Below are 25,172 nucleotides of genomic sequence, written 5' to 3'. Positions count from 1 at the left end.
TCCTCTGCTGGCATCCCTGACACAGCCTCTGTTCAGCAACACGACTCTCAGTAAAGACAAGGGTTTGCGTATCCCTTTTACCCACATCTACAGGGCACCTATATCTGCCCCTCGCTCTTTCCTCCTCCAGCTCTCCCATCTAGAAATACAACTAATACAAGGTAAACCTTTGCCAAGCTGCACAGGCCCTCTAGAACAGCAAACAGTCTGAAGAGAGGGAAACACATCCAGAGCTGGAGAGGGCTAACAAGTGTAAGCACCTCACTTGCACCCTGAGAAAGGGAAGGTGGAACTGCAGCCCTGCATATGAGTTTCTGCCATATCACTGATCTGCTTCTAGTAAGGTCTGAACTGGTATCTATGACCTGATGATATTGATACTAACATTTGACAGCAATGGAACTTTAAAACATAAAATCTCTTAATGGACTGACTGCTTTTTGCTACTGTAATAAGCCAGGGTATATTTCATGGCCATAAAGAAAAGATGTAATCCTAAAGATGAATCATTGTTGTCCACAGCAATATGAGATTTTCTGATAAATAACTGTATTTTTATATTTTACTTCCATGACCAAGCTTAGCTTTTTAATTTTTTAGAACATTTTTAGAACATTTCAAGACTTCCCTCCTGGGTTGTTACTTCATGAGCTCTTTTTATCTTTTATTCTTAGGACAGCATATCGTTTCCTGGTTGGTAGGAAAATGGTAGGATCTGGGCAACAATTCTGCAGGCCTTTGCTGGATGTCAAGAAAAATAAAAATACTTGCTCTCACAGAAGTGCTAGACTGAAATTGTACACATAAGATTGACTACATCTAACTCAAAAACGTAAAAAAACATTTTTAGAAGTGAATGAAGGAGATTAATGAGAAAAGGTTTAATACATTTATAGGTCAGCTTGTAAAAGACACTCTCTTTCAAAACAGGAGGGAAAGCCAGGCATTTGTAGATTGGTGGTCTGATTGCCTAAGAGTTTTCCTAAGAAGGGGAGACTTTTGCAGAGCTGTTACTGCAGCTGTGCATTATCTGACTGTATTCAGAGAGCAACATGCATCTGTGGGTATGCAACACCTCAGATTCATGTATAGATAATAAGGGTGCTGAACGGGAAGCTTGTGAAGTTCAGAATCATACCCTCTCTTTTCAAACACCATAAAAAAATATTAGGGAAAATTATTCAGCTCTTCTAGTCTTTCTTGCTGATTAAGGACAAAATGCAGGCTGTACTGACAGTAAACCTTTCAAGAATTTGCGAAGTCTGAATGAAAACCACAGACTATGACTGACACATTATAAATATATTTAAAGGACAATGACTACAACACAACTGTAAAAATTCACGACACGCTCCATTAAAATTAGATAATGGTTTTCCTTTTTTTTTTTCCCCCAGGCTTTTTGTTTGTTTTAGATATTTTTGAAGTTATCAGAAAGTAGTATGTGAAAATTTTCACTTAAAAGGAATATATATATCATCAGAAATGTCAATCTTCACAAAATGTCATCAAAAAATTTATAAACAACCCAATATCAAGTTGTAATGGAATGATCTAGTAACCCTTAACTGCAGTGTGACCACAAAAATAGTACTGCTCAGAAAGCCTCTTGGCAGACTTACGCTTTTACTGTAATTTTCAGGTGCGTTTTTCTTTTTATTTCAACTGTATTTAAAAGTTTATCATGCATAATTGTCCCTTCAGATGGTATTTTTCAGTTCTGCTTCAAGCAAGAGAAGAGTGAAAGCAGTGGAAAACTTTAGAAAAATTGTTTTTAACTTCGCGCCATTTTTCTTTTCTCATCTTCTCATAAGGAAATACAAACTGACACTTCAGTGTTTATCTTTTGCATATAAATGCCTGGCAAACCAATATGCAAGTTGAAATACCAAGCAAAAAGTGTTTAAAATAAGAACTGTCCAGCTGCTTTCTTTAGAACATACACGCTTAACCTATCAGTAGCAAAATATAGTACCACCTTTGGAAATACCATCTACAAAAATCTTAAATTATTGCAAAGGAGTGAGACATATTTGCAGAGACTAAATAAGGAACAGCCTCTATTAGCAGTCCATATGGAAACTGGGATACAAAATATTCCAGAAAAACCCAAACCAACCAGGGACTGATAAAGATGACCAAACTAAAATAGAAAAGGGAATAAAGTTGTAAATTTTGTAAATAATTATTTTAAATAAAGTATGTTTCGTGAGCCAGAAACCTTATCAATAGCTCACCAAGGTGGCATAAGTCTTTGAAAAAGTCTCACCATATCTGTCCCTTGATTTTGCTGCCAATGAACAACTACAGAAAGTTTCTCTCACCATTAAATTTCTAGCCTGTTCCTCAACTTTATCAGCAGAAAATATTTCAGTAACATTACCTAAAACGGAGAATTATCTTTCTTGAAATAATTACTTATATTTCAGTGGGAATAGGCAGTTTTCAGATTTTTGTCACCTACAGATCTCTTGATCTAGGCCGAGGTTTTGAAAACTATCATGATGTGCATCTGGGCAATGTGCATTTTTCCATTGAGATTTTTCTCCTTTGACTTCTCAATACCAAGACACCTTCATGGCACACCATCTTGTCTTTCATTAAGAGAGGCAGAAATGTGAAATCAAGAAAGAAAGCCGAAAAGATAACTTCAGATATCAGGTTGAACTACGACTGGAGGCAAAATATTTTCTGTGCAAAGGCTTTGGTAAAACAGAGCTTTAACCAAAGAAAATTCTTAATTTTTGGGTAAGTGATATGTCTTACTTGAGAAACTGTTACTGCCAATTTGGCCAAAACATTCTAATTCCTAAAATGCAATGAAGAGAGCTTGACTTTGCCAGACCTGACACAGCAGCACCACACCAAAGATCTCTGAGTTGAGCACAACCAAGACATCAAAGGTGCCCAAAGTCTAAACCCTGCCTCACCTGAGCAAATGAAATAGAGCAGAAGATTTAAACTTGATGAGGCAAGTAAAAGTTAAAATGCAAACCAAAAATGTACTTGTGATTTTCAGGATGTATTATTTTCAGTCTTAACCTCAGTGACTTCCTGGACTGAAGTTACACAGTCCTGTCTATTCCCCTGGAAAAGCCTCCTTCAATCCACCAGTTCAGAGTCTGGGTTTGAGCAAGTGTCCCTGCTGTTCTTCTAAGGGATCTCCCAGTTTCTTTTCCTACAGTAGATCCTTCTCACTGCCCTTTCCCTTACCTGTCACATCTTGCACCCGCAGCTGTTTTGTAGGTTTTACATGTTCAGTTCCTTTCAGGCAAAAACCACCCTTGCCCTAAAAGGGACAAGCTGGCAGACAACTTTTTTTCTCTGCTGCTTCAACACATCCTCTTAGGATACACATACATTGAAGTCAAAGAGGGTCAAATGATCATATTCAATCCCATTCTTTTCTTAAGCTTTAGATGTTGAAGGAGAAAGAAGTTTTGTGCTAATTTAGTTAATGTCTTTTAAAGATATTATCTATTTTGCAGTGTGAACCCTCTGGAGGATTTTTAAATTTTTTTTATTTTTTTTAAGAAAAATAGCTTAGTATTTTGAAATAAAAGGACATTTTTCTTAAATCCTTTTTTATAAAATATACAAGACTAAATTAATCTGTATTAGCTATGCAACTAAATCCCTTCATAGGAAATCAAAGATATTCTTTAACTGTCAAATCAGTTTCAAAGAGATATATTTAATTACATAAAATTAAATTATTTTGGACAGTCAGTAATATGAAATAGATCCCCAGAGATCTGCTGTACTGTGTTAACATTTGCACCATGCTCCTGCTATAGTAGCAGAATCCATTTTTTTTTTAACTGTGAGACTTCTTGTTCCCAAATGTACCCACTTACAGCAAATACATACGGTATACATGACACTGACTAGATAGGTGTCTAAGGAAAGTTTTCAGTAACTTTCTAAACCAGGAGTCAGATGTCTGTGACAATTACATAGGATGAGTACACTTGAAAAAAGTTCTTGTCAATTTACCCAATAACATGCTGAAGACAATAATTTAATGAATCTAAAGCTTCAATCCCACCAATGTTTAGGCTCAGATGTAGTTTCAACTCAAGCTGCTAACAGCTGTAGGATTATATAACAATGCTTAGAATTTACATGCTTGCATTTGCTTAATTTTTCCTTATATGACATTTATTACTTTTTAAACAACTGATTAATTCTTGGCATAATTTTTATAAACCAAGGGTGACCACAATGGACTATCTGCATGCAGGTGAGTACAGACTTCATAACTCTTCTAAAACATGGACCAAACACCATGGCTGATTTTTCAAAGCTACAGTCTCTTTTCTTTATGCCTATTATACACACTCGCTCTTGTGTACCCCATCACCTGGGCTGTGATTTGCAATACAATTCAGACTGAGTCTTTTCTTAGCACAGGGTTAATTGACTTATTCCTTCTTTCTTTTACCCAGCACTGTCAAACAAATATTTACAATATGCTATGTCTTAATGCCTTGACTTTCTTTGACTAAATTTGCTAATGAAAATCTTTAATCAACTTTCAGGCCTAAAACAAGTCTTCCATTCCTTGGATTCACAGTAGCATAGTAGTTACACGCTCTGCCAAAAACACTGTTCAGGTAATAGACCCAAAAAACTTTAGCACAAACTGGTATTAAAATTCCATTGAAAAATTAGGATGACTGGGGGGTTGGGGGTGGTGGGGGTGGGGTGTCATGATCTGTTAAAAAAACAAAACCTGAGAAAATTCCAAAAGGCATTCAGTAGGTTGTGTGCTAATGAAGTGTGGCTGACTGGTTTCTGTGCGATTGCTCCCAGTAACATTCTTTGAGAAAAGCCTTTGAACAAACAAACAAATGTACCTTTCTTGAAGAATAAGTTTGTTTTCCTTCTTCCAGAAGTCTTTGAAGTCAGAACTGAATTCATGCCAAATACTGAAGAAAGAATGTGGGGACACCTCCTTCTCGCCCATTTTTGGTTTCATACAGAAATAGGCTGTAGTTTCCAAAAAGCTGTCAAAGAAAGAAGAAAAACCAAATGCTTCAGTACCCACGGATGTATTTTTTTTTACTTGACACTGACAAAGTATTTAATTATTCTTGGTACCAGATCTAAAATAAAAGAAAATAAAAACATAACAGTTCTGAGCTCTTCATATACAAGTAGGTACACAATGTAAGATGATTCTCCAGTAAAGTCAGAATTTGGGATTTAACACAGTTTCTAGTTTTGACCAAAGTATTTTTCATTTCAAAAACTAAAATGAACACACTGTCCACAGCCCTGCAAATCCAGATATCCACACCCACCCATATACTGCTTTTCTGTTGCGTCTAAAGCTCTTTTCAAAACACAGAGTCAAAGCCCATAAAGGACTGTAAATAAACTTCTTCAAGTTCTGTTAGATCTGTGCTACAACACAATGGCTTAGGCTGGAGACTACACAGAAATATTAAAACCCAAACCTGCTTTGTACTAAACAAGAAATGACGCAACAGAAAACTTGGCCCAGGAGCAGCTGTGCTAGAAAACAGGTGCCCACTGTGACTCGACCAGAACAATCCAACAGTCCCTTCTGAGCACAGCAAGAGTAAAACTAGCGTAGCAAACACATAAGCTACTCCTCAAGTAAAAGCTACTCCTGAAATGCAAAGGTCAAACTTCCCACACTGAGTGAGGACTGTGACTACAATTAAAATTTCATGTATTTCTGAGTTTGAATTGCTTCTATTTTATTTCAGGAATCTTACAGGAAGGTACAGAATAATTATTTTTAAAAATATTGCTTGATTAACTATTACTCAATTTGGCTTTTTCACTGTACATTTTGTAAATATTTGAGATTTTTAGAATGTTTTCCTGATCTGAAGCTCAACATGCAAGCCACTGAAGAATTGCTTATTTTATGAAAAATGCAATAAAAAAATCTCACTTGAAATATAATTGTGGGCGCTTTACTCACTGATTTATTACTATTCATTGACTCCTATGATAATTTTCTCTGAATCATACATCACAGTTTTCATCACTTTAATTATGGGGAAAAATCCAATTCCAGCTAAATGGATAGAAATGTAATTTTAGTCACAGAAATTATATCTTCATTCATGGATTATGATGGTGAAAATAACACAGCCAGATTCAACCATTCGTAAGGGTCACTCTCACAAATTCTACAAGAAAATGTTTACCCTGATTCTCAAACCTGAATATTCCAGTTTTTTGCCCAACCTGAAAAATAAGCATCTACATATATTATCATATTGCAGAATAAAAAAGCCTGCATCTCACAAATTTAGCATCAATTTACCAACCAAATTTTACATCACATTTTTTCTTCTAATTTGCAATTCATTTTTCCATCTGCTGAAGCAAACGGTAGATGCTGAGTAACAAAGATGTAGTGCATAAAAATATAGAAAACATCCTCATTTTTTAACTTGTGACATTGGTACTCGAATGCCACCCTACCTGATTATGTCATTTCTTCAGCTCTCTCAGCCTACCATGGCACTTCTGTAACTCAGTGTTTGGTCAATAATTCCCCCCCCCCTTTTTTTTTTCTTTTCTTTTCTTTTTTTTTTTTTTTTTTTTTTTTTTTTTTGGCTGGGTTCTGTTGTGGGTTTGGTTCGGGTATTTTTTTCAAACGACTTATTAATGATTGATACTACTGATTAAAACACTCCATTTTATTTGCTTATATTTTCCCCACAGTTTTATACTGGGAAATATATTTATTATCTATCCTCTGATTTCACAGAATCACTCGAAAAGAATATCCCTGACATTGCAGTAAACGGCACTGTTTTAAACTTCTTCCTACTGTCACATATTTTCAACTTTTTGCAAGACTGCAAATGTTATCAGGGAGGTATTTTTTCTCCCAGTCTCTTCCCCTAGACTTAGAGCTCTACACCTGGCCAGTGGGGAAGTCATAGCAAAGGCTCATTTGAATTTTCAGAATGAACTGACAATATTTTTGGAGGAACGTGAAGAATAAAGACCAACAGAGAAATCTTGAGCCATCAGCTGAGTCAATGACTTATTTTTGAAGAAGCTCTTTGAATGAAGTCCATTAATGATTTGCAAAACAGAGAAAGACAGAATTTCATATAAGAAACCTTGTTTTGAGAAACGTTTAAAACAAAATCTTTAAAACATTCTGCAAATGACAATGATGAGAAAAGAATTTGACAGTGAATGGCCATCTCAAGTAATGCTTTAGTACATGAGATAATGAGCAAGAATTCCATCACAGGAAAACATCCCAAGAAAATGAAATTCATACTGTATAAGAGAATGCCTAATTAAAAAAAAAAAAAAGCTAACCAGCACTGGCATCTCAGAGATGCAAACATTTCCACTGCGCTTCAATCATTCCAACTATCTGAGAGCGGCAGGAGATAACCAGTGTTTTTTCTCTGGTGACGGAAAACCTCTGTGAGGACTATTTGTATAACCACTGCAAACTTACACATTCATACAGCTGTGTCTAACAGCTGTAACATAATTACTAGGTTCATAGAAAGCAGAGAAATACTCATACACGTTGCTTGACTCCCTAGCAGTTAGTTTGGGAGGTTAGGAAAATTAGCTGTCTCTGAAATGTGAAACAGCAGCAGCATGGCAAGTTGTCATTGTTAGTATGTCACACCTTTCTAATGCCCAGTAACAATGCACAAGACATCATCTGCAACACAGTAATATGTCAGGGCACAAATCTCCATGAATCAAATATTTTTTACTATACATGCAGATCAAACAGTCAAGACAGTTGCCATATTTTTGCCAACCAGAGAGGTCTACTCTTCTTTAGCACTGAAGTCTCTTAGAGTTCATTTAGAAGACATATGGAAATCTGCTTGCTATACATTTGATGCTGCCATTTTTGTAGTACAAGACAAAATGCCATAATTCATACATGAAAGACAAAGCAAATAAAGTCAAGCCAAACGCATCAAATAATAAAACATGGACAGCAATAAATCCTCTCTGTTACCATGGTCTTTAAATATTTGATTTGGAAATGTTTACATATGTCAAACTAGACATATCTCAAGGCTAATTCCAGGAGGGGATGTGCATTTTAAATACAAAGAGTAATTTGGATGACACTGCCATAGCCCCAAGACTAGATACAATCCTTTCAGACTTCAGCCAGGCAGTAAATATCTCTGGTGCTTTTCTCTGGGACAAGCCATTCAAATTTTCCTGCTCATTCTTTAGCAGACTTTGAAACAAAGAATCTGCAAATACCATTGTTGCTCTTCTTAACTGTGCATCACATAGACATTTTGAATCAAAGAGGGGACTAGCTATCAAAAGCCTTTTGTTCCTATACTCAAATTAATTTCTCTATCATACAACCTTGGGAAACTCATCTGATCTGTTTGAATTTCACTTCACCTACCTGCAAAATTAAACATTTATTTTGAAACAAGTATTGCAAAGCCTGTTTAGTGTCCAATTCTCAAGTGAAAAGGTTCATACTTATCCCTACTCTCTCTGAGAGTCTTAAAGGAAAAAAAGGTGCATAAGAGAAGATCTTTGAGTCATGGAAGAGGAAAAGGGTATGCAACTTAGTTTCAGGGATTAAAAGAGGTAAGGGAGGTCACTGCCTTTGCTTCTAACAGCCTGACTTTTCAAGCATGATTAAAAATAAGACAGTGATGTTCACACCACCATCTTACCCTGACATGGCAAAGCCAAGAATCTTTAAACAGGTTTCAGACTGTGCTTCATATCCTTCGTGTTGGCCCTGAAGGAGAATTAAATAACACCATCTTTCTTAAAACAATGGATGAGTTGCTCATCTCTAACAAGTAAGGAAGGAAATAAGATCAGGAAAGACAATTAGTTCCTTTTCTTCCTTTCTTGTCTTCTAATGTCTTTGGTTCAAGTGTTTGAGTAATTCAGAAAAATCACTTCAGACTGATGTCTGAACTCATTGCTTACTCAAATGTGGAAATTTGATGAACGAATCACTGGACTTTTATGGGTGCTTCCTTGAGTATAACTATGAGTCTATGAAAGTGATTTTTCTATTTGGAGGGAAGAAAGGAATGGATGTCCTAACAGCCAAACCAAAATTAATCACATGAAAAAGAAAAGAAGTTATTCACATTGCAAATGGCTCATTGACAGCAATACTAGCTAATAGATCCGATCCATTAGAAATATTTTAAGAGCAGCTATGGATTATTCAGCTCGTTTTTTCTTTCCATTCTGAAAACAGCTAACAAAAAGTTGCAGACAATAATTCTAAATCAAGCCTGCTGTCTGGGATGCATTGGCTAGTTTTTAAATATGTACAAAAGCAAATCAACAATACTAAGACAGTAGTAGTTTCATCTCAGCATTATTTGATCAGGCTTCCTTGGCCAAACAAATAGCAAAGTAACTTTAGGTACAGACATGCCCTGGCTGACCTTTCTGAGAAATACTGAACACACACACACACAAACACATGAGCCTGGTTTCCCCATGCAGCAAACTAAATCACCTGCAAGGATAAAGATTTGCTCCAATGTAGATTTAAAAGCAGAAAAAAATGTTTCTATTCTGCACTGTTTAACAGACTACATATTTTGGTTGAAGTTTGGACGTGCCTTTATAAATCTCTAAGCATCACTTATGCACATTAACAATTAAGAACGCTTAGTTTAAATGGTGTAACCTGTTACTTTTGGGAAGCAGTTGTGTTTCAGAAGCAGTTCTAAATCAGGCTGAAACTACTAAAGTACCTTTTAGTTCAATTAAACTCACAAATAAAACTTAGAACACATTCTACCAAAAGAAAGAAGGTAAAAGGGAAAGAAAAGACTAAATGTGCCTCCTACTACTTTAAATATGACATGAGTCTCATTTAAAGCCAAACTAGCTTTAAAGTCGATGGGCATGTAAGCCTGTTCACAGTGTTGATCCTGAATTGTTGACTACATAGGGAAGGTGAGTACAATATATAGGTAACAGTATTTGCTTCCTGGATGCTAATAATTTGAATCATCATATTAGTATTTGGTTTGTTTTATAAAGAGGCCAAGCCTTTGTATCTATTTATTTGTATCTATTTTATCTATTTCCTTAATGTATTCAGTATCTGAAAGCAAGACTAATCTTCAAACAGAACACCAACCAGTTCAACAAGATCACACAAAATTATGTAAAATAAAAGAGTGCCAGCATACTGATGACTGAAATAGCAAGAGTATTAGGAAACTTTATATGCACAGCATCCTATGAAGGCTGTAATTTTCTAGTGATGTATTTTGTTGAGGGTCCTTCTCGGCACTGTAATTTTACATCACTTTCCTCACCTTTTCTTGGCTTTTTAAAAAAGTATAATTTCCTCTCCTCAGTGCTCTCTCTTATTCTGCATAATTATAAATGAAAAAATGTAAAAAATAAGTACAAGTTCATTCAAGATATCTAGTACCTAAATGCTGGTAGAAATTTCTTGTCCTTTTATTTCCCTCCTTTTTATAAAGGAAGGAAAATAACTTTCTTATAACAAAAAGAAAGTTAAGATAATATGCCAGCTTAAACTAGCTGCCAGAATCATTAATCTCTTCTTTCATTTGCCAATTTATATTGTGTAACTATGTATTTTGTAATATTGTTCCTTAGAAAACAAATGTCTCAAGAGATTTTTTCCTTCCCTCTAAAAAAAAAACTTGCCAAACATTTGCAATGTTTTGAATCCTAAGTCATCTCCCTCATGCCTGGTCCCTTGCCTCCTATTAATTCATATTAAAAAGAAAAGTTTTCTATTGCTTCAACCATCATATGAAAATTAGCACCTTCAGTAACAGGAAAAAATTTTTTTTAAAAAAATCCCTCTACCTTTGAAACACCACTTTTTCTTTTTTTCTCCCAACAAAAGCTCAACAAAAAACATCCAATATTAAGAACAGAAAATTATGTTTTGACAGGCCAGTCTGTCTAAAATTCTCTGTTCATGAGAATTTTAACACTCTCCCTCCCACTACTAGGAATGCTTTACAACTTCAGTGATCATCTACAATGATCAATATTATTAGTCGTACAAAATTATTAGTAACACAAATGCCGAACTTCCATGTTTTATACTAATGGCAGCAGACCCTGTAACTGAATGCTGTTACATAGTACAGAGCATATACTGTGAATTCAATAGGTATTAGGACTATAGGACTATATTTGCACTTAAAAATTCTGGGAAAGATAAAATTTTAGGAAGAATGATGATCTCAGGGTGTTAACAGTGAATAAACCCTTCCCATATCAGATTGCCATTTCAACCTCAATGAAAACTGTTATTCCAGATCCTTCTATTTATTTAATTCAATGGGAGAATATTTCTTTATTACTGTCTTTCAGGAACAAAGTGCCTCATAACAGCAGGTTGCAAAACAGCAAAATAAAATGGCCTGAATTAACTGAATTAAATTATACTTTTGTTGAAAGGAGAATGTGAGCACTGAGACTTTCAAAATCTTTATTTTTAACAATATTTTTATCAGGTCTAGATTAAGATATATTGGTTAGGTATGATGAAATTTGCCTAATCAATTCTTGTTGCTTATATCTTCTGGAAACATTAGACTATCAGGGATCACAGCAAATACTACATTTAAAAAGCATTCTGCAAGATCTTCCCTCACTGGTTTAATTATTTTTTAATTTGTATTTTTATTCTCATTCATCTCTAAAACAGTAGGCTACAACCTGGTGCCTCTGTATGGGTTGTTTCTGGGTTTTTTGCATTATTCTGATGTAAACAAGTGCTCCACTGATATAACAATACCGTATTTTATGCAAGGTGGGATAGGATGAGGTGTTTAATTTTATCAGGAGTGAGTTACCTTGGCAAATGGAACTTTCCAGGTGAGAAAAAAAGTACTGTGCTGAAAAAGCCATTCTGCATATACTGAGTCAGATTCCAGCCATTTGAAAACCAAAGGTCAGAAAATGTAGTTTAGAGGTATTTTTGCTACCTTTGTTATATCATGTGCAAAGCATTTGTCAGCTACATCTCACCCAGTAACTGGATATTACATGAACCTAAATTCTGCTGTGAATATTTAAAAGTTATATTTCCATTCAAAATATTATTCAGAATAAAATACGTACTGAGATAATACACTGAGAAACAGAAATAACTTTGTGTCTTTTTTCTGCCTCTGACATTTGTTTTCTAACAGGCCACCCCAAGGAAAAAAGAAATTAAAAATCAAGCATTTTATAGCGTGACTCTTCAAATGCATTCTTAAGTTGCATGTGCTTTTTCCATGTAATTTTAAATTTAAATCAGTTCAAAGTTTCTCCTTGGCTTGAGGTAGTAAAAGTTCTCTAGCTGCATTGGTGTTAGCTGCAACCCATTGTTACCTGAATACTTTGCATAAATGTATAGGCTCTCAGTCTTGGACTTCAATATTTTTAAATCCTGTTTGCATGGATATCATGCCCATGCCTGCCAGTTAAGCTGCTCCAGACATATGGCTAGCTCTGTGCTAAGCTAGACACAGGCAATACAAGCATGTGTAAAACAATACCATGTAATTTTGTGCACTGGAGAGTCAGGCCCAGTAACATATCCAAGAGAAAACTATTCTTCTCTCTTAAAAAGACAAACATGTGAGCTCCAAACATATTAAATAACCCTTGGCTGGTTGAACTTGAAGAAATAATAAGGTGCTGTTAGACACAGAATACAGTGGTAGAATGAATTTCAACAGCAGAGGTCTGACACAAAAGCTGCTAGCCTAAGTGCTATAAGAAACAGGTAAAAGCCTCATGTGAAAACCCAACTTGACTTCAGATCTTTCTATTAACACTCCTCATGTTCACTGGAGGCCTTCTAAGCAACCATTATTATTTAAAGAGGTTATAATTACATATGGAACTAGTGCAGAACTGTTGTGCACTAAATACTGTGCTAAAATCTTATGGTTTTCCAGTTTATTGATTACAGCCCCAGCCTTGTAATCTGCCTGCTCCCATGGTGTGGCTCATTTTTAGAACTGAAATTCATGAAGAAAGGTCATGTTATCTAAGAAAATAATAACAATTATATAACGGAATAATAATTTTTCTTAAATGTAGAGCAGACTACTTAGCTATCTAGATGTAAACCACACATATGCTTTACAAAATTTAGGTACACATAAGATTAACTCACCTCTAAGAGTATAATTCAGCATAGATAAATTTGATATATATGCATTGACAAAAAACACACTCTAAATATGGCAAGTGAAATGAATGTATAGGGGTTTTTTGGCATAATCATAATGATTTCTATTTTGGTGCTTAAGTCAAACTTTGGTTTCAGTTTCTATTCTTTGAAATTTTCTTCTTTATAGACTAAAATTATCTGAAACACATGGGTATTATAGAACATCCTAGCATTTTAAAGGTCTTTTGATGCAGTTTCACCTTAACCCTTTGTGTTTGCTCTGGAGAGCATTCTTAATTCATTGTGCAAGAGCTCTCTCCTTAACATGCATCCACTCATATCATCATAGCCAGCACAATCATGAATAGAAGAAATCGATCCTTTGCTGAAAACAGAAATTTCCATGGGGGCTTTCATATTCTTAGAGTCAATTACGACAAAATCCCATGGAAGGAAATTGAAAGACTTCAAAACCTGTCTTGATGAACTGTCAGGTTGGAAAGGTCTTTACTTGAATTTTTCAAACCTTAAGCACCTGAGATTCAAGTCTCAAGTTATCCCAATATATTCTCTTCATAGAAGTGAAAGAATCTTTGTGTAGATGAGTACATAAAATGGGCAGCGTTTTCTATAAGGATTGTCTAAATGAAAAGTGGCAGCCACGGGAATTAATAGAAATATTGTATTGAATAACCGAATCAACTCTGGATTTGTGAATCATCAAGATTCACACATCAAAGCACAGCTAGACAAACCATAACCCACTCGCCTAAGAAACTATCTCATGTCTGGAGGAGCTGTTCCCATCCCTTCCAAGAAGGCTTCAAGGTGTTTCTAGTTTGGGGTGACCACGCCCTAAATTTTTTTCTTTAGGGTGAAGCAGGAAGTTTTACCTCTTCCACAGACTGATTAAGGTAGAACTGTCTTTCAGGCATAAGCTGAGAAAAGAAGTGGGTGAGGTCATCTGATGAGAAGTCCCCATTTAAGACAGGGATCTGGCCCAGTGAAGCTGTTTCTGAACTAGCTTGTTAAAGTTGTCATGAAACAAGGCAATGAGGCCAAGGAACAAACCAAGGAAGAGCAAAAAGACAATGCTTTTTTCCTCCTAGTCACCTAATCTCCCATCTATGCACAGTGGAAGTTTCAGCAGTAGGCTGAAGCAATCCCTATATCGTGGATCGGCTTGTGGATGGCAGCCTTCCATCAGCTGGAACTTGTTATGGAAGGAATGACCTATATTGTACAGATTATTACTGGATAGTTCCCAGATGAGTTAATACAGCAGTTGTGACCTAATTAAATCCCATCCCTGACGTTCTGCTTTTCTATTTGCATATAAGTGACAACAGCAACATAGTATTTTAATACTTAAAGTAAATTGTAACACACAGCAAGGAAGAAGGGAACAACTCCAGTGGCAAATCAGCATAAGAGAGTAAAAGAGATGCATTGCCACATTTAAGTCACAGCACTTGCAGATGCAAACATTGACTATGAAGGTCTTAGGAAACAATCTAACCAAAGAGTTCAGGTAGACAACGTGATGAAAGAAAAGTCCTGCTGAACATAATCAGAAGCTGATGCACAAGGGAGAGGCACTGGAGCTAATCCCACATACACACGCACACAAGCGTTTTACTTCAGCTGCAACAGCTCAAGAGGAATATCTTGAATTTTTGAGGGCTACTCAGTGAAACCACCTGCTGAACATAAACTGGAAGCAAAAATAAAAGTAACACATTGAAAGACTTTAATGCATGTATTTTTTCCCCACTAATTTTATAATCTACATGGTTCTTCTGTTCTTCTCTCTTCTTTAATCCTCAGTCTAATGCCAGAGCATTAATTTTGGGTTGATCCAATTATTTTAACTATATTGTTATCAGGGCGTTAGCTGTATTGTTATCAATGCTATTTAGCCGTGTAACTGTAGTTGTACCTTAAACTTTATCTTTTACTGTAAGATCTAAGAATAAACTCTCTACCTGAACTTTAGAATAAGTTGCATAAAAATCAGTTTACATTGCAGAATATTAGATCACTGAATTGTACCCCAGTCTGTTAGGAGTTGTATTATCATTTGTTCATACTAGCACTGAATGCCATTAAATGCAAACAGATTTCAAACCAATAAAATAAAATTACTTTTCAAAGCAAGTAGGCCAAAATCTATAAAAGAAAATATTATGCACTTGCAGGCAAAAATCAATCATCTAAATGGTTAAGGACTTGTGTCACTTGGCAAATATTTTCAGCAAAGGACAAGGACTTCATCTTCCACGATAAGACCAATTACCCATATTTTAGAAGAGGCTTTCTGACATAACTAAACTGCTGACTAAGTTTCCATTACTGCATATCTACTGGTCCTGATATTTTGTCAGAGACAGGATACTAAACTAGAATGATCCAAACTGTTTAACAGTCTGTAAGCTTCTTCTATACACATTTCCTCTGCTCAGCAAGTATTTACTTTTTGCTGATCCAACTAATGTATACCTACGGTCTGAAATGTATTACCCTTAGCAATTTCAGCCTACATGCTGGGAGCCACACAGTGAGAAATAGACATAACAGTGAAGCAACCAACAATAGATGAATGGCCAAAGAGTAGTGAAAGACACAGTCCAACAGCATATTCTTGCCTTTCAGTTAAAAGTTGTCTTCTGGCTTTTTTTTTTTTTTTTTTTTTTAAACTACATACCTCTTCCATTCTAAGCTTTTCACCAGTTTATTTCTATCATTAACTCAATTTTCTCTTTAACTTTACAGTTCACTTTTGGAAACAATCCAAAACATTGTGTGGAGGGTAGCGAGGTGGGAGGAACATTTAATGTTTTAAAGGATTACCAGACTTAGGTGCTACATTTCGAGGTGTTGCTTTTCAGCAGTGCCATTGTACCATACTGTCTGCTATTTCTCTAAATGTCATCAACTTGTCAGCTCATAAGCAGGTGTAAACCTTTGTTCCTCCCCAAGTTCTCATGTTCAGTGATGACAATGGAAGTCTGCAAAGAGTGTTGTGTCAAGAATACTGGGGTTTTTTTGCAGGCAATTTAAAGGTAAACATTTCTCTTGAAAATTAATGTCATTTTGTTGCTACAGCAGAAGAAAGCAACAACACATTTCTAACTGGATTATTAAGTCCTGAAAACAGAAGAGGTGCCTGGGAGGCTGCACTCAGAAAGCACTTAAAAGCCCAAAAATCACTGGAATGCGCAAGTAATGGAAGCAAATTATAAAATAAACCAAATAAAAATATCCAGACATGGAGAGATGAGCATTTCATACCAAGCCACACACATCCTAAATTCCCTAGTTGATACTTACGTCAAAAGGCAAAAAGTCCTCTGTTTGACTTTTTATAAAACAAATATATATTCTCATAATGCACTGAGATTTACTAAAGAATAAATTAAATTCTAGGATTTTTTTGAAATCAGTGATGTACAAGAAGGCCAGGACAGCAAGTGGAATTTCTGTATTTCCAGGTCTTGTTAGGCATCAGGAAAAACAGGTTAATGGTTTTAAGCCACCAGAGTATGCGACAGCTGACTTTATGACTTATCACTTCAAGTAGGGTTATCCTACCTGAAATACTAAAATAAAACCCCAAAATGGAAAAAGATTTTTAGTACTCTTAAACATTTCTAGCATAGGTTGTCTCTTACAGGGGTGGAATATGAGTTAATTATATGAAATGTGAGTAACTGAACTACTTTCAGTGCTGCTGAACTGAATTTAGAATCAAAAGCTTCATTGTTAGACTGAGAGATAGCAGGAAAAATTGAAGATCATCAATATATTCAAGATCATAATTATAATCATTATTCCCAAGGTGTTGTTCCAAGAAGACACAAATGTTTGCAGATAAAGGGAAGGAAAAGATCATCGTAACAATTTCAGTGGAAGAGAGATCACTGTTACGAATCTGGATTTATTTGCTTTTTAAAAAGATGTGAATCTGGACTCCTTCTAAGGACATGAGAACTAACTACTGGGTGAGGTATTGTAAGAAAAAGTAATAAAGTTACATGATATTCCTCTAGAGCTATTCACTTGTTCAGGTAGCAAAGCAGAGGATTAAGACCTTCGACTTCAGTGAATGCTGTTTCTAGTAACTTCAGTCAGGTTGTTTAGCTATTCGTTCTTCAGAAATGAAGTGCAAGAAGAGGAGTAACTAACTCATTTCCAATTATAAGTCTGCAAAATGGTATTTCTGCTGTGGCTATTGCCTTTCATCCTAGCACAGCAAACGAGGTATCACTTGTCATATTATTTGGACAATAATTTTGTTGCAGTCTTGGTTCCTACTTGTTGCGGATACTACGATAAAAGTCTACCTCATTCTGAAACTGCATTAAGCATACCTGGAAACAATAATACTTCAACTTTTTTTTCTCACTGCTTAAGTAAAATCACATCTCAAAAGACAAAAGATATTTAAGTAAATGAAAATACAGAAAAGAGAGAGCATATCTATAATACAAGTCTTGGGACAGAGGACATGATTTCAAATTTAAAAATAAAAACAGAAGAAAAAAATAAAGGGGCACGGAATTGAGTACTCCTAAAATACAGAAGCATCTCTTTCCCCTCCTCCTCTCTCTTTTCTGTTTTACTTCTTTCACCTCCCCCCAAACGAGTGATTTTTGCTTTAACTTGACAAGTATTTCACAGTTTCTCAAGCATTTAGCAATGAGGATCTAATTGGAAAGTGCCAGGTTCTTTCTTATTACACTTTATCAATATTGTTAAGGGAATGATGTAATTGTTTGGGGTTTGGTGAAGACATTCCATGTCACTTCAGTGTTAATACCAGGCTGGAGCCTTCCTTGTCTGCCTGCGTAAGCTAGATAAACATAGACCTGTGTGCTTTCTTCTCATCTCAGGATACTTACTCAGAGAGATCTTGGAACATATGCCTATTGCGAGCTAAACATTTCACTTTTCATTTTATCCATGTGCCAGAAATCCATTCCTTGGATAAACACTTTACATACTGACACTCTTAAAGTCACTAAACACGATAAATAAAGAGAGAATACATCATTTCAAAACAGATTAAACATTTTCTCACTTGTGACAAATGAACAGCTATACACTGTATGGAGTCCCTGGAGCAGACATTCCATTTTCTTTGTCTTCATTTTGTGAGTAAGATTAACTTTCCATTTCAGCTCATCTATTGCACAACTGAGCTTTTTAAAAATACACATTGCTGAATTTTCCCTAAATCATTATTCATTTCAGAAACATTTTTTTGTTATTGCTACAAGAGCTTTTCTTTTGGACTTTTGTATTTTAACGGAGACAAACTAACAAAGAAAACAATAATAATAAAAATAAAAATAATAACAATAATAAAAAAATCATAGTTTTTAATGAAAGCTAAAGAAATGCTTCCATGCAGTAGACCTGAACTTATACATGGGCTCAAATCATCCACTTCAACAAGGAAAATCCAAGCACATTAATCACATTAACTCTGCTCCATCTAATCCATCACTTTTCCTTGAACTACTTGCTTATCTAGTCATCCAATGCACTGCTATCTACCTATGATTAGTCAAATGAAACTAATCTTTTATTTAGCCTCTTAAGCTCCTATCATCTTTTGCACCCAGCCCTGCCAAAAAGGATCCCAAGCATTTTATTTCCAAGTTAAATTAAAAACCTTATTGAAATAATCACACATAATACTAAAACTATATGAAGCTATCTTCAGTGTTCTAACAAATACTACTAATCTGATCAAGAATTTCAGTGGCAAGGTGGAAGGAAGAAAGAAAATATCCTTGCTATATTTTCACAGAAAGGAGGAGCAATGAACCAGAATTTTCTTCTTTGACAAACTGTGTAAAAGGAGCTGGGAGAAGAAAGAACTAGGGTAAGTCAGAAGAAACAGACCAAGCTAAACAAGAATCTACGGTGCAGTTTGCTTTCTTCCCCCATCAGGGAAATAAAACTAATACAAAGTTTTTGTTTGATATGATGGTTCCCGTCTTGCCAGGGAAAAAGATTCAGAAGGGAAAGTGAATTAGACACCAAAAGATCATGATAAATCACAGGATTTCTGAGCAGATTGAAGATTCCACTGTCATTATATTTCTGTCACCTTTGGACTTGTATTCAAGCCCATTTTTGACAGGACAAATATTTTCCTTCAAAGAGCAATCAGAGATCGCAAAAATCTCCTAACAGTGCCACCTTCTCTCAAGTTTTACTGTGAAGGAAAATTTTAAAGACCAGAACTATGTAACTGAGCAGCTAAACAAACCTAAGAAATGTCAGGAATGCCTTTCATATACTTGAGTGAGAAGTACGATACTAAGCCCAAGCGATACCCTAATATTATCTCAGCTTGTTAGTGCACTGCTCTAACAGCACCAAGGGTGTGGGTTTGATCCCTCTATGGGCTATTCCTTTAGGAGTTGGACTTGATGATCCTTGTGGATCCCTTCCAACTCAGACTATTCTGTGATTCTGTAGTGAAACTTAAGCTAACACAGACCTACTCCAAGCAGCTGTCTGTGATTCTCTTATACTCCCCCTTTCCACAACCTCCATGATTCCACACTGCCATGGTGCCACACAAGGACCTACCACCTCCTTTCAAGTCAGGAGGGAGGTTCTTGTGGCACTCACTCCCCTTGACTTCTTTTCCAGGTGCCATCCTTAGTACATGGCCCAAGGGAATAGAGAAAAAATGTGACATTGTACCAGGAAAGACATCAACCAACCTCTGCCATTACTGCAGGTAGCAAATTTGGGTGCTGAGGCCATAGAATGGCTAACAAACCATAGTAAAAACTAGAAATTTTTATAGTGATATTTTTAGAGGAATTCTATTGAGACACTTCATAATTCTGGGAATATATAATGGATATATTCATTAGTATGTCTTAAGTGATAGTTGTAGCTTGTACAAAAAGAAAATGCTATTTTTAGTGAAAGAAAAACAAATACAGACTTTGAGTTTCTCTAAATTTGGGCTATAAATGCTGTGCACCATATTTTGATCTCTTTCTGGGACCAATAAAAATCTGTCCCATTTAAACACTGCTGTTGCAGAACTTTCAAAAAAAATCAGAACAAACCATATGTTGTACAATGCAGCGAGGTTCCCAGTTTTGAAAACTGCCTCAACTGCATACATCAATAATGAAATTTAATGAGGTATTTTGATTTTTTCCACAAAAAGTATTTGAAGATCTATTAGCAATTCTACAAAAGAAGTCACATTTAATTATACACCTCGTTAGTTTATTAAAGAAAGGTTTTAATTATTTTTATAAAATGGACATTTTATAAGCACAGAAAATGTGCTATATGAATACTTAATAAATAATACTTGTTTGGGGAATACTAAACATCTCTTCAATCACCATGACTCTGGTGTATTATACACAGTTTTCTCTCAGTCCAAACGGTATACTCTGAATTTATTTTTACATAAGGTTAATGTATTTTCTGAAAGACAGGAGTAAATTCTTTAAAGGAGTAATTCTTTAAAGAATTTCAATCTTTTTTCATTGTCGAATAAAAACTGACAATAACTAAATATCACTTTTCTTTCTGAGTGCATTTCAATACCATTCAAAACCACATTAATGCTGGCTATCAATACAACAACTGTTAAAAATCCGTATCTTTCAAAAAACGGTCTTACTCTGTCGCCCTTTCTTACCTCTTATGTGCTTCTGTCAGTGATTTCTCTTCATTTTCTTGGTCTATTTTGGCTGTAAAAATACAATCAAATAATTAGCAACAAGGTTAAAGATAGAGATGTTTCAGGGCAATTTTAATTTTAAATATGTCATGTGTAAAATATACAGAAACCACCTGAAGATATACTCATGTAGATCAGTTCCGAGAAAAAAAATCGAAACAACCAACCCCCCCCCCATTCAACAAACAACCACACAAATAAAACTACACAAACCTACTTAATAAGTTTTGATAACCCTATTAAAAATAATTCCAAAACTACCACTGCAGAAAGAACCCAATCCAAAACTCAAAGCCTAGAAAATGAAAAAAAAAAAACAACAAAAAACCAAGCAAAAGAAAAGCTAACCAAAAAAGTCTTCCAGTAAGCTAAACAACAACCAAGACCTTAAAACCAGATCTTAAAAAATTATTCCAAAAACTCAAATAATATGGGAACTTGTCTACCAAGAGGAGGAAAAGCTGAGTAAATAGCAGGAAGGATTCAGCCTTATAGCTCTCCTACAAGTTGCTTGGCAATTACAAATGAAAACTCTTTCCTGTCCCTGTATACACATCCATTAGTTAAGTACTAGAGCTGTAGCAGGCCCATATTGACAACATGACTTGTTTTACATCAATAATATTATCATTTGGTGATAATGAGAAGGAAAATTACAAATAAGAAAATGTCATTCACCACACACTGGTGAAAAAATTCTCTATTTGCCATATGTTCTCTCATAATTTTTTTGTGCACACTTAACTTAGATCACTAAAAGAACACTTAACAAAACTCTACCAGAATGTGCACGTCAACTTAGGCATCACTGATGTGCAAAGCAATTGGAAATCTGCTCTGTGTGTGTGTTTACGTTTGTTTATGCAGTCATTTAGGTAATACAACTAAAATCTCATTTAAAGTCTGCATGCTTAAGCAGAAAGCTCTTTTAATTTGGTACTTGATTCCCTTTTCACTCTGCCAGACTTCTGGCCTGATAACTTGCAAGGAGAATTTTAGGATTCCCAAGAGTCAGAAAGTCTTGAAACTTGAAAAGGCTCTGAACTGTCCTGGTAACAAAAGTCAGTGGTATAAAATTCACACAGAAATCTAAAACAGAAGAAACCTTTCAACTACTTTTTATTCCACTTTCCCTACATAAATCTACAATAGTAATTCATTAAAATTATTTTTCTGCATTATAGGTACATTGCCTTTGAAAAAGAAAACCGTGATTTTACATTTCTTGAAAAATAAGCAAAGCAATGCCATAATTTGGATACAAAGAATATCACTGTTTTTCTTTTAAAGTGTTTCAATCAACAGCAATTTACAAACATACACTCAAATAGGCATGCAAAATCTTTGGCAAAGATATACAAATGAAATTTCCTTATACTTTCCCCAGTCAAAATAATGATCAGAGCTTTGTCTAGTTCTGCAAATGCTTTTTATTAGTAGCAATGTCGTCTTCTGAGCAGTAGCACTGCTGACTAGTGCCCGGGCAATTTGCAGTGGAAAATGTATTTAGTAATCATTACTTGAAGACTTGGGCTCCATCACTGCTATCCTGAAAGTGAAAAAAAGATCCCAGCAAACCACAGAAAACTTGAGGGAGAGATGGGTAGCTGTTCTCAAGGAAATTGAAGAGCACGTGAATCCTGCCTGATTACAGGTTTCAATACCGACTTGAAACTTGGCTCAGATTCTTCAGGAGGTTTGCAAGGGCTCACAACGCTTTTGAGTGAAGCTGAGCCCAGTGCTGAGTGAATTTGGGCTGACTTAGAGCTTTTCTTGAAAGCCTTGCATTACTTTGGATAAGAAACCAGGTGAAATGTGGCAGCTTTTACAGGATTTCATTTATACTTTTTTTTTTTTCCTATACTTCAGTCCTGAAAATCAAGGTATGATCAGTAACAAACATGTAGTTAAAAGAGAAGAAGCTGTGCACAAACCCTCTGGATGAAATGAGATCAAATATCTCATTCTGCATTAACACAATCACAAAGTATCTGTAGATAAACCTCTTAAAATAAATAATTCTACTACTGAGAAATGCAATTTGGACTTTTTTCACTTAAACAAATGCTCAGAAATAGAGGCTGCCATATTCCATCCTACAACAGTCTTGTATACATATTTTGCATTCTTAGGATATAAATCTTTTTTGTCATTTCCAAGGACTGATGGGATGATTGTTAGAGTTGCTTTGTTTTAGGTCCTTTCTTCTTTATTTCAAATGTTCTGTACGTTTACAAACAATTATTTACCTACCAGTAATGGAGCAAATATTCCACAATTTATTTTTAGAAAGAGTGTACGCACAACATATTATCTTAAGCTTATCAAAACATGTCAGAATAACCCCAGTCTGGCACAAGTTCTCTTTCAATTAAAAAAGAAATTTATTGTGGTCCAGAGAAGAAGAAAAACAAAATAAAGCAAAATAAACCCAAGTTATTTCTAGTATCTATACATTAAATAAATTCATAGAGAATTACACAATGAAAAGAAACTCGAGAAACCCTGAATTGCAGAAATGCGTGTTATAGCGCTTTTTTTTTTTTAAGTAATTACTACTTATGCATGAGGCAGCTACTATAACCACAGAGAGAAATTTCATCCCGCATCAAATCACCTCTAGGTATTAAACAGAATCTTGCAAGGAAAAGAATTTTCTCTGAAGAAGAATTTCCTTGTAGTTTGTTCCAAATGTGATATTTTTAAATCTTCCTCATTTTATCAAAAAGATATTATGCAGGTGAAAATCTAATTTGCCACCATTTTGCAGTATTATTTTTCTTGACAGAAAAAGTTAAAGAAATTATGAAAACAATTCTGCTTCCACGAGATGACAGGTGGCACCAGTGAAAGAGAAAATATGATTTTTACACTCAGATCTGTCCCTGTCCAAAGAAAATAATCAGATGTCTGCTTTTGCACTAGACACAGTAAACATCCAAGAGCTGTAGAAAACGGTTACCTGAAAGCATGCAGAGAAATTTAATCAGTAAGGGAAGAAACCCTTCTGTTATCAAAATGACAGAATTTTTACTATCGTTGGAATTTACTATCACTATCACTACTATCGATGGAATAACTATTAGATGCTGAAGTAGCTGGAGATTGTTATAATTTGTGGAATGGGAACATTATCACCTGATATTGTGGTTATATGTGCTTTGCTCTGTACTAATCACCTCATTTTGGTAAACCATTTTTAATTAAGTTTTCCTCTTTGAGTCGGGGAAGGAAAAAATTTAGTTATGATGGATCCAGTTGAAGTACCCCAGAATGCATTTTACTTCATCATTTCACTCAATATTATGCATCTTTATTATCACTTCTTCCTCCAAAGCAGTTCATCACAGGTGTAAAGAGTGCATAAAAGGTACTGGTTTGGCTTCTTTGTTCTTGGCATATATCCATTAAGTGCCAAATGCCAGCTAAGAGGTGCCCACCTACGAAGAACATTCAGGGGAGAAAAGTGTGTTCCCTGTTACAAAGAGAATACCTGTAACAGGTGAAATAAAATTTTAAAAAACCAGTATCTATACCCAGCCCACAGTGACCATGACACAGTGATCATCAGTGGCCAGCACAGAAAAATTAGATAAATCCTAGGATACCATGGCAGCTGACCATATCTGAGTACTCTCCTCTGCCTCTACAATTACTCTCTATCTTCTAGAAATAGGATTATGTCAAAAATATTATTTGGTTTTCTTTGGAAAACATTAAAAGAAATCTTGTAGTCATGCAGTATCCATACCTGGTTTCATATATATTTGGAATCCATCAGCTAATATAGCAGGGACTGCTTGTAGGTTTTCTGAGAGATGCAGGAATTTCTGCTTTTGGGTTAGCTTTCTTCCCAAGTATTCCATATTTTATTGGCTTGTCATATTTTCTAACACCCGAAGCTAAGAACTTGATTCTTGACACTAATTTGCTAAACTACGTCCAAATAAACTGTTCCAAATCTATTAAAGACTATATCATACCAGGAAATACTAACCCCTCTATTTTGTATAATACATTCATAAGCAAAAGTAACAGATATATATGTTGGCCGTCACACACTCCATACATTGTCGGGCTTTAGACGCAGCTTTCATAATCCTGAAGGCATATATATTCTGAAAAATCTACTTCAAATAATATAGTTGAAAAATAACCTTAGGTCATGTTGAAAAACATGGCCATCTCAAAACTCACAGCACTTTAGAGTCAAAGTGACCACTAACAGAGCCAAGGTACCCTATCAACGGTTTACAACGTGTACTGATTTAGTTATATTTTCCCTTT

The 25,172-nt window shown here is 35.3% G+C and overlaps 1 protein-coding gene across 1 annotated transcript in view; it reads right to left on the bottom strand.

Moving 5' to 3' along the window:
- The window catches only part of FMN2 (formin 2), a 155,260-nt gene that overhangs the window by 12,170 nt on the left and 117,918 nt on the right, over positions 1-25,172 (bottom strand). Inside the window, exons 16-17 of the mRNA XM_066178849.1 lie at positions 20,844-20,895; positions 4,860-5,009 (exon numbers count right to left, since the gene is read on the bottom strand). Coding sequence (XP_066034946.1) covers positions 4,860-5,009; positions 20,844-20,895 — 202 coding nt within the window. The remainder of the gene's footprint in view (positions 1-4,859; positions 5,010-20,843; positions 20,896-25,172) is intronic.

The sequence above is a fragment of the Chamaea fasciata genome, unplaced genomic scaffold (assembly GCF_029207755.1).
Source record: "Chamaea fasciata isolate MVZ Bird 193981 ecotype frontalis unplaced genomic scaffold, bChaFas1.0.hap1 SCAF_3, whole genome shotgun sequence".
In the NCBI taxonomy this organism is placed as follows: domain Eukaryota; kingdom Metazoa; phylum Chordata; class Aves; order Passeriformes; family Sylviidae; genus Chamaea; species Chamaea fasciata.
This window is presented reverse-complemented; position numbering and strand designations above follow the sequence as displayed.